We start from the raw sequence: 9,383 nt of genomic DNA, 5'->3' as shown, positions 1-9,383 counted from the left end.
CGCAACGGCCGCGTGAGATCCTCAGTCGACTAACTCGGCGGCCATGTGCGAATCGACTAACTACATCAGGACGCATCTCATGTATCAGCCAGACGCCTTGAACAGGTGTGCCGAGCTCGAAAATATACAGCGTTGCAGGGCCCATGGCCGTCTTGGTCGCGGTGAAGAATGAGCAACAGCGACTAGCAAAATCAAGGGCCCATCAACCGTTTCTAGGCATTAGGGATAGCTGAGGTAATCAACCAGGTAGCTCAACCAGCTACAGAATGGAGCCGCTGCAAAGCTACTCGACAACCCTGTCGGTTCTCGATATCGCCGCCGAGCTGCGAATTTATGCTTGTCACGGAACCTCTTGCCAATTGTATCAAAGTGATATACCACAACCGTCTCGTATTGAGTAAATATCTCAATTTCGTCTCATAAAGTGACCCACGTTGATCCAAGGTGCGATCGCTCTCGCCACATAGTGGACCTTGTATCTGCTTTCAGCTCAAAGAGCAGTCTGCAGTGGTGTCATTTCGCTGGCAGTGATAGTATCGCGCGATCTGGGATCGATTCGTGTTTGTTGATTGCACAGATCCTGATATTCGCGACTTGATAATATTGAGACATTATGGATAAACACAATTGCATATCGAATGACACTCTACCCCGCGGCTGCGACTTTCGAAGCGCCTGCCACCTGCCATCGACGAGATGACGACGACGGACGCTGCGCCGACCGACCGCCGCCTGCGCCTGACGCTGCATGCGGCGAGAGACCTTGCGGCCGCCGACTACACCTTTGGCGGCATCTCGCGCGGCAAGAGCGACCCATATGTGGTCCTCCGCATTGGCGACCAGCGCTTCACGAGCAGCTGCATTGCGTCGACGCTCAACCCGGTCTGGGGCGCCGAGGTCTTTGAGTTTGTGCTCACGCAAGACGCCATGTACGCCAGCGCGCTCGTCGTCGAGGTGTACGACCACGACCTCTTCAACGCCGACGACCTCATTGGCTCGACCGTCCTCGCCTTGGCCCAGTTTGAGATGGACAAGACCATGCGGTCTCTCGAGTGGCCGCTCGACGTGCCTGACGAATTTAGCAGCCAGAAGGTGCACAGCGTCCTCCTCGTCACGGTCCAGGTGCTCGAGCCCTACACCGACCCGTCGCTCCAGGCCGAGATCGTCGACGAGATGGTCGAGACGCAAAAGTGGCGGCCGATCTCGGGCTGGGGCCACTCCAAGATGGAAACGACCGTCGAGCACGTGATTCCGGCCGCGTTCACGTCGCCCGTGGGGTGGGTCATTGCGCTCCACGAGCCGCGCCAGCAAAGCAATAACGAATACTGCGACGACGACCTCTGTCCCGACGGCTGGCTCTACGCCGCGTCCTGGGACGGGCCATGGTACAAGAGCGCCAAGGGGCACCCGACGGCGCTCTGTCGGAAGCGCAAGTGGACGAAAACGTACGTGCGCACGCGCCGCGCGCTCTCGACGACGCAGCAAGACAAGACCATCGACGCGATTCTCGGCAAGTATGGGCTCACCGAGGACGACGACGACGACGACAACCAGTGGCTGCACTAAGAACTCATATATCGTTGGTCTATCACATCGTGTCTTGCCTACTGTGGACACATTGTCTGCACCGGACGCTTCGAGTCCCATCGTAGCCATGAGCTGCGCCATCATCAAGCGTGCATTCCTCGTTCCTTCCACCGAGGTGGAGTAAGTAGTACTCCATGGACCTTTCTTGGATCAGAAGAGCATAAGAGCTTAGGCAACTCTAACGCCGCCAACAAGACGCTCCGACGAGTGCATCAAGCCCGAAAGTTGGGGTTGAACATGATACAATACAATATGTCAAGTGCCATACCAAGCCGACTGGATCACCGAGCTATCCACGGTAGCAACAACAATTCAAAGCAAGTATTAGATAATCGATACCGATCCCTTTGGATAATACAACAAGTTCCTACGGGGCGGCGCGCAGGACGCGCCCGAGACTCACGAGGGTCGCGACGCGGGACCAGTCGTCGTCGTGGCTCATAAAGAGGTTGGTCAACACCACGTTTGGGTTCTCGTGCGGCGCAATGTCGGCGTGACTTGCCTTCGTGAACGCAACTTGATAGAGACCCGCTGAAGTCTTTTGCAGCTGCACGTGGCGCTTGACTTCGTTGAGCTCTTCGCCGAGAAAGTTGGCCTGGTCGTTCGGGTTGGCTTCGCGGAGCTGCACGAGCTCGACGGCCGACGCTTCGTGCAGCAGCGTCGCCAGCTCGTCTTCAATCACGGACCGCGGCTCGGTCATTGTATTTTCGTCCGCCGTATTGGATGACGACTCGGCGTCATTCGACGACGAGACGTGGCGCGTGGCAGGTGACGACGGAACGTCACCAAAGGAAGAGAGCCGGCGCTTGGCAGGCGGCGACACATCGTGTACATGCTCTTCGACCGTGTCGTCCAGCGACAAGAGCCGCTTCTTCCGCGCCATCTCTGGCGTGCCCGTGGGACCAGCTTTAGCCGTGGTGACATCAGGGACATCCGGCAGGGTTGGCGTCGCATTGGCTTCTGCAACGTCGACTGGCGGCGGCGTCTGTGGTTGAAGCGGACTGGGCTGCTTCGTCGGCGTTGCCGCTTCCCTGTGTGACGCGGGCGATGCAGTGGTCATATCTGTGTCGGGGCGCTTGGTCGGGGTTCCTGTGCTCAGACTCAGACGCGTAGTCGAGGACGGTGACGGGACAGAACACGCTTCGTCGTCGCTCGAGATCTCAACGATCGACTTGTTGCGGGTCGACGTGCGCAGCGGCAGCACCTTCTCGGGGCTTTGCGACGCGCTCGTCCGCCGCGTGGGCCGTCGTGGCGGCGGCCGGCGAGGTGACGCGTCGACGTCCGACGACCGCCCCAGAACATTACCCGTGACGACGGCGCCGTCTGCCGACAAGACCATCTCGGTCAGTGCTGAGGTTGATTTGCGCAGCGCAGCGCGGCGCGCGGGCAGCCGCTGCGTGCGGGACCGGGGCATGGACGTCATGACCACTTGCGGAATGCGGAGCTCGCGCCGAGGCGGCTCGGCGGACGCGAGGCTTGACGGCGCAAGACGACGGGACGCGCGCTTGGTAACCGGAGCCTGGACGACTTCAATCGCATCGTCGTCGTCGTCGTCGTCGGCGACACTAGCGTCACTGTCATTGTCGTCATTGTCGTCGTCCTCGTCGTAAGGAGGGGCGACGTTGAAGTAGTGGGGACGCGTGCGCGGGGCTTTGGGCGGTGACACAGCACGACTCGATGGTTTGTTGGCCTTGACGGCTTCGAGAATACGACCCAGCGCGTTCTTGTTGAGGGGCGTCATCGCATGCTTCTGGTGGACGACGGTCGCACGTGCCAACGCCGAGGTCGACGCATCTGGAAGGACGGCGGTCGTGCATGCTGTGCGCCCCTCGGCGATGCGTGGAGCTGGCGCACGGTATCGCGACGCTGGCTGCTTGGTCGGCGCCTTGGCAGTCACGTCACCAATCCGATTCAAATCGCTCGCGCGCAGAAACGAGTCGACGACCACGGCTTTGCGCGGCTTGCGGCCTCGCGTAGCCGCGACGGGCTTGGGCTTGGGCGCAGTAGGAACTGGCTGCGGTGTGGCGGCAACGACAGGCGCGGATGGCGGCGGCAATAGCGCTGGGGCAGGGACGATGGCAGGCGCCGCCTGGAAGAGGAACTTGGTCACGTCGCCGCAGATCTCCCGAACGAGGCGAATCGGCATGTCGAGGTCCACAAGGTCCATCGTCGCGTCGTGCTGCTCAAAGACCGCCGTGCGCGTCCCCGCCTTGACCGCCGGGTCCATGAAGCCGATCGCGTGCTTCCCGCCCTCGTACATGCCAAAGAGAGACCGAAGCGTCGTGTCCGTCTCGGCCTTGACCAGGCTGCGGCTCACGATCTCGCCCGCGCGGGCGACTGCGATCGAGTAGTACACCGCCATGCCACTATTGATGGGCCGTTGTTGGCTAGTGCCCGGCATCCGGATAGAATGCCGGATACTATTATCAAACGATAAGCTCGCATTGGTAGTAATTCGTCCAAAAAGATGCCCGATCGCGCGTGGATTGGCCAGCTCATCTCGCGCTGTGATTGGCCACTTTCGGCGCGCAACGACGCCGCTTCAACCTGCTTGCCACTCAATGAACTCGCAACAATGCCTGTAGGATGGATGCAGTTGTTGTCCGTGGAGGCGCGGCCTCGAGAGGAGCACAGATCCCGAGCGCGGTGGGCTGGTGGGAGCTATTTTTCTATCGGACGTTCTCCTTACTCGGCCACCGACACGAACCTGCTTCTCTGCGCTTGACAGCCGCTTCCACACTCAACCCTTTTGCAGCAATACCTGCTCTATGACACCAGCGTCAGCTTGACGTGACTTGGCAGGATCCAACACCCACGTTTCGCGCTCAGGGAGTTCCTCTCGACCGCATCCAAGCCGAAATCGACTGGACCGCTTAGCCATGTTGATGCGATCGCGGCGCAAAGGCCCACTGGTATTGGTACTGATGACAGCCTGGACCCTCTGCGTTGCACCACACACCTCGTTTTCACCACAGGACTCCACGGACCCCGTCTCCGGAGATAGCTTCTGGGCTTCTGGGCTTCTGGCTTCTGGGCTTTTGGGCTGGTTGCTCGCGTTCATATGAGACGACGATCGCTTGCGTAGGCACCACTTGTCTATTGCCCGACGTACGTTCTTCTTTGTACGTAGCATTTTGGTGGTGCAGATCGATGACTGGCCGATCCCCTTCTCGTGCGTCACTTGTTGCCGAAGCCACCATGCAGGACGAGGCGCAGGCGACGCTCCAAGCGGCCCTCGTCGTCCTCGCCCAGATCAACCACGTGGGCGCGGCGGAAGGTATGTTCTTCGTAAGACGACATGCTGATGTATGCTACGTCGACAGGTGTCATGGCGGCGCTGGAAGCGCTTGGCGCCGATGTCGCCAAGGCCGACGCGGACGCGCTCGCGTTTGCGGCGCTGCGCGAAGCCGCCCGCGAGAGCGACGACTGGGCAGCGATGCTGCCCATGTTTGACGCCGTCGTCGCGCTTACAACTGCGTCAAGCGAACATCGCTTGCACATCTCCATTCAGGTAGGACGCTCCACCTTTCGTCGTCCGTGGCGCTAGTCTGCTCTAGGCGGCGCTCACGCCCGTGCATGCGTACCTCGCAGCCGCACCCTCCCCGTCCTCGCGTATCGTGATGGAGCCCAGCGCGCACATGCAGCCGTACCTGACGCCCTCGACGTATTGTCCTACGACATGGCAATAGCTCACACAAGGAACGGTGTCTAGACCCCGCGCTGTACGGCGCCACGCAGCGGCCTTCTGCGAGGCCATGACGGCCGCGCTCAATAGCGCTGCCTCGCCAATTGTCGTATGCAATCCTAGTTTCATTTTCATTTTAGGATTTTTGGGCTAGGCACTGCGGGCAATCGTGCAGCACTACAACGGGTTCGCTGCGCGCGTGAACCTGCTACGGTTCCTCAACCGCACCGAAGACACGCAGCGTGGCGTCCCGCCAACACTGCCGACGTCGCTTCCCTGCGTGCCCATCGAGCTCTTATTCGACCGCCACGACGAGGTGTGGCAAGCACTGCAGTCGTCGATGACGTGCCTACCGCACGTGACATCGCTCACCAACGTCGCTGCGTTGGCCGCGCCGATCCCGTGGAATGGGCCGCAGGACGAGCTTGTTGGCGTTTTGCACCGTGCGTCGGAGGCCGAGATCCTTTACCTCCAGCGACGCCACCCGTCGGCGTCGCGAGCGACGCTGGCCACGGCCCTCGACGCCGTCAAGGCCCGCGTCAAGCTCTTCCAGCAGCCCGACCGGGGACTCTTCCGCAAGCTCTTCTACTACGTCCTCAAGAAGGATGCTGTCGGGACGCTCGAGACTGTCCGCGGCCACCACGACCCCAACACGGTGCTCGTGCGGTTGCTCGAAATGCATTTGCACGACTGGGTGCTGGTGGCGCGCCAGCTGCCTGCGCCGCGCCTTTTGCCATAAGAACCAAGGACGAATGAACGCGCATGTATTGAAATCGCAGCTTGCAACGCGTGACTTAGACCTTCTTGCGGGGCGAGCGTAGAAGGAGCGCGTCGCTGGTCGAGTCGAGGAAGCGCACGCCAAGCTTGCTCATGTCGGCGATAAAGTCGGCGCCGCTCGACTCAAAGCCCGCGACGGGCGACGTGCAGTCGGTCAAGATCGCAATGTCGCTCGCGCGGCCCGCCGGCCAGTGCTGCACTAGGTCGCGCACTGTAAAGTTGACGCAGTGCGAGAGCGCTTGGCCGCACACGGCGACGACGCCCGCGGTCTTGAGCGCGTCAATGAGACCGACGTTGAGCGACGTCTCGGGGTCGTGCGGCAGCTCGACGTCCGCACGCAGCGCCGAGTAGTGCTCAGTGTAGCAGTTGCTGCCTTTTTGCACATACGTGATCGGGCGGCGGCTCACGCGGGACCACTCAAGCGCCGCGTCGTGCACGACATCGACGATCGCCTGGCCCTTCGTGCCAATGATGCAGTGCTCGGGCCAAATGCAGAGCGTGAAGCGGCCGCCGGCCTCGAGCGCCTTTGTGTACTCGTACGCATACGCCTGCAGTTCGGGCGCCCGCGGCGACCACTTGCCACTGGCGACGTCCGCAGACGTGATGAGCGTGAACGGCGCCGGCGACACGCCGTCCAGATCCTTCCAGAAGACGCCATGGGCGATGTGGAGGCGCTGGTGCGAGTCGAGCGTAATGACGAGCTGCGTGATCGCACCCATGTGCTTGCGGATAAAGACCGCGGTGCGCTCGGCGTCGTCGTTGGCCGTCGGGATCGCCAGCGAGCCACCCGGGTGGAAGTCCACCTGCGGGTCAATGATGAAGAGCGCGAGGCCGCCATGGCCGTCCTTGGCAGCAGCCTCGATCGCCGCGATCGTCTGCAGCGCAGCTTCCATCGTCGGCAAGATTTTCAAAACTCGCCCACGCCACGTCAGTCGCTTCTTTGACGTGCGAAAAACGTCTCCATAAACACGTTTAATCCACTTCAAACGCGTTAAACCGCTTTTTACGTACTAAAACCCTTTCGACCGTTTTTATGCAATTTCAAAACGAACATCAGATCTGATTGGGGGTAGGGTTACCCGACCTCCCAACGCGCGCCTCGTCACGCCGACAAGGCTGTCGCCCACAAGACGATGCGAACCTACTCGACTAGAAGCTACTCGACTCTACTTCGAATGTCGTCGATCAGGAGGACAGTGCTGTCGTTGAACTGCAACCAGAGAAGACAAGACTACAGAATGGGTGGTTGCTTCTTACGCCATGTCTTCATCCTCGTCGCCGTCCACGTCGTCGTTGATCTCGTTGAACATGAATTCGTGCTGGTACTCCATGAGGAACTGCGTCGAGCGCTTGACGTCGACAAAGAGCGAGTAGACCTTCTTGATGTCGGCGACGTCGACCTCGGTACCCTTGCGCTTGGTGCACACGAGCGACGCCGTCATGATGATGTGGATCGCGTACCGGAGACTCGTCTCCATCGCGATGCGCGTGAGGAGGTCCTTGGCGTCGTCCGTCATCTCGACGTCTTCCTCTTCGCAGCGAATGTTCAAGATCTTGCGCACGTCCGCCTCGCTGTACGGCTTGGTCGAGATGATCATGAGCCGGTCGAGGAGATCGATCGGGATGCCGTGCGGGCTCTTGTAGTTGGTGCCGCGGATGCGCGTGATGCCGCGGTTGGTCGCAATGATGAGCACGGGCGCCAAGTCCGACTCGAGCGCGCGGTTGAGCCACGAGAAGCACTCGATGTCGAGCATGTGCACCTCGTCGATGAAGAGGACGCCCGGGACGATCGTCGCCTTGCCTTCTTCGCGCCACTCGTTGACCTTGGTGTCGATCTGCTCACGGACCTCGTCCTTGATCTCGCCCGTGTCGCCGGCAAAGAGCGCGAGGAAGCCTTGCGAGCGCGAGTTGATGACGTCGATCTCGTGGAGGCTCACGACATGGACGACTTCCTTGCGCTTCTGCAGCTCGCCTTCCTACATGATTGCACATATGAGACACCGTGCAGGATAGAGCGTGGACGCGTACGGGGCACTGGACGAAGCGCGTCTGCGGACCCATCGCGTCGTAGTCCTTGGAGCGCGTGAACGACCGGCCGAGCTTGGAGATCTTGCCGCTCTCCTTGTTGATCGTAATGACATCCCCGGCCTCGATCTTTTCCTTTGTGAGCTGGTCAATCATCTTGGTGCCAAGGTCGTAGACAGTCTCCATCTCGGTCGTGCGGAGCGTGAGGCGGCCGACCTTGTCGCCGACCGACCCCGTCGGCGTGTCGACTTGGATCTCGACGACTTCGCCTTCGATGATCTCGGTTTCTTCCATGATGCGGATGCCAATCGAACGGCGGAACGCCTGCGTGAGCGCCTCGGTCTTGCTCATCTCGAGCGAGAAGACCTCGCTACCGGCAATCGTCGTGAACGGCGTGTCTTCGCCCAGCGCCTGTGCAATGCCCATCGCAATCGCCGTCTTGCCCGTGCCCGGCTTGCCCGCAAGCAAGATCGCGCGGCCAGCAATCTTGCCTTCTTCGATCATGCGCAGGACGATGCCCGCGGCCTTGCGCGCCTCCGTCTGTCCGACCATGCCCTGGCTGACGTTGCGCGGCTCGAGCGCATCGTCGAGGCCAAGGCCGCGGATGTGCGAGTGGGCGCCGATGCGCTCGATGCGCGTGATGTCACGGACCTCGGTTGTCGTCTTCACGCTCTACATGGCGCATGAGCCCGAAGATCGCGATCGTCGCGTCGGTACCATGAGCTTTTTGTCGGATTTCTGTGGTTGGATTTTTATCGAATGCAGTTCCAATCAAAATGTCCGAAATTCCACAAGCAGTATCCGGATGCGTATCTTAGGCGTCCACCAACGCATCGTCCTGCCCCGAGCTGCTTGAGCGCCACGCCTTGGCAGCATCGAGGTGCATCATCCTAGCCCAGCCGCGTCGACAGCGCCGCCGCATGCCAGGGCGCCGTACGCGTATCCGCTCGTCCTACCTCCGGGTCGCCCACGCAACCGCCAACCATTCTTCAACGAGGTCGCGCGACCTTTGGAGCGCGTGGCCTCTACTGCTCAGCTCACGGCCGATACCACTAAGCTCTTAACCATACCTTTGTGTTGTTGTCGTATTGAGACCAGGGAAATGCGTCCTTGATCGCATCGGCCCAGCTCGCAGCGGACCCGCATGGTGTAGCCGGCGTGCAGTGGAGCTGTACTATAGAAGGCCGGCAACGCAGTCTCGACGAGGTGCTCAGCCGGCAGACGGTCCTTGTCGGTCGGTCGCTTTCGAAATATCGAAGGTTGCGCTGGCTTCGATATTTTGGCATTTTTCGACGGTTGAACCGCTTGG

The 9,383-nt window shown here is 60.7% G+C and overlaps 5 protein-coding genes across 5 annotated transcripts; 2 read left to right on the top strand and 3 right to left on the bottom strand.

The window, feature by feature from the left end:
* The first annotated feature begins 654 nt into the window (after positions 1 to 654).
* SDRG_05035 (hypothetical protein) lies at positions 655 to 1,593 on the top strand. Its single transcript, XM_008610730.1, has one exon. It carries the CDS (start codon positions 697 to 699, stop codon positions 1,564 to 1,566), a length of 870 nt encoding a protein of 289 aa, XP_008608952.1. The 5' UTR covers positions 655 to 696; the 3' UTR covers positions 1,567 to 1,593.
* Positions 1,594 to 1,886: 293 nt separating this feature from the next.
* SDRG_05034 (hypothetical protein) lies at positions 1,887 to 3,970 on the bottom strand. Its single transcript, XM_008610729.1, has one exon. The coding sequence runs from the start codon at positions 3,947 to 3,949 to the stop codon at positions 1,955 to 1,957; it is 1,995 nt and encodes a 664-aa protein (XP_008608951.1). The 5' UTR covers positions 3,950 to 3,970; the 3' UTR covers positions 1,887 to 1,954.
* An 815-nt stretch (positions 3,971 to 4,785) lies between these two features.
* SDRG_05033 (hypothetical protein) lies at positions 4,786 to 6,011 on the top strand (the record flags this gene model as incomplete). The annotated part of the gene is made up of 5 exons (XM_008610728.1): positions 4,786 to 4,864; positions 4,911 to 5,098; positions 5,145 to 5,251; positions 5,300 to 5,381; positions 5,427 to 6,011. The coding sequence occupies 5 exons, from the start codon at positions 4,786 to 4,788 to the stop codon at positions 6,009 to 6,011; spliced, it is 1,041 nt and encodes a 346-aa protein (XP_008608950.1).
* Positions 6,012 to 6,019: 8 nt separating this feature from the next.
* On the bottom strand, positions 6,020 to 6,973 carry SDRG_05032 (hypothetical protein). The gene has a single exon (XM_008610727.1). The coding sequence runs from the start codon at positions 6,940 to 6,942 to the stop codon at positions 6,067 to 6,069; it is 876 nt and encodes a 291-aa protein (XP_008608949.1). The 5' UTR covers positions 6,943 to 6,973; the 3' UTR covers positions 6,020 to 6,066.
* A 262-nt stretch (positions 6,974 to 7,235) lies between these two features.
* SDRG_05031 (RuvB-like 2) lies at positions 7,236 to 9,317 on the bottom strand. Its single transcript, XM_008610726.1, has 4 exons — positions 9,145 to 9,317; positions 8,792 to 9,099; positions 8,078 to 8,746; positions 7,236 to 8,025 (listed from the first exon to the last, which is right to left on the bottom strand). The coding sequence occupies exons 2-4, from the start codon at positions 8,792 to 8,794 to the stop codon at positions 7,303 to 7,305; spliced, it is 1,395 nt and encodes a 464-aa protein (XP_008608948.1). The 5' UTR covers positions 8,795 to 9,099; positions 9,145 to 9,317; the 3' UTR covers positions 7,236 to 7,302.
* Between the last annotated feature and the right edge of the window lie 66 nt (positions 9,318 to 9,383).

The sequence above is a fragment of the Saprolegnia diclina genome (assembly GCF_000281045.1).
Source record: "Saprolegnia diclina VS20 unplaced genomic scaffold supercont1.13, whole genome shotgun sequence".
NCBI lineage: Eukaryota > Oomycota > Saprolegniomycetes > Saprolegniales > Saprolegniaceae > Saprolegnia > Saprolegnia diclina.
This window is presented reverse-complemented; position numbering and strand designations above follow the sequence as displayed.

Bases quoted from the DNA above. Each gene is read 5' to 3' on its own strand.
- SDRG_05031 (XM_008610726.1), bottom strand. The intron at 8,026-8,077 runs GTACGCGTCCAC...GCAATCATGTAG, and splicing joins CGCGCTTCGTCCAGTGCCCC to GAAGGCGAGCTGCAGAAGCG.
- SDRG_05032 (XM_008610727.1), bottom strand. From the start codon at position 6,942: ATGGAAGCTGCGCTGCAGACGATCGCGGCGATCGAGGCTGCTGCCAAG.
- SDRG_05034 (XM_008610729.1), bottom strand. From the start codon at position 3,949: ATGGCGGTGTACTACTCGATCGCAGTCGCCCGCGCGGGCGAGATCGTG.
- SDRG_05035 (XM_008610730.1), top strand. From the start codon at position 697: ATGACGACGACGGACGCTGCGCCGACCGACCGCCGCCTGCGCCTGACG.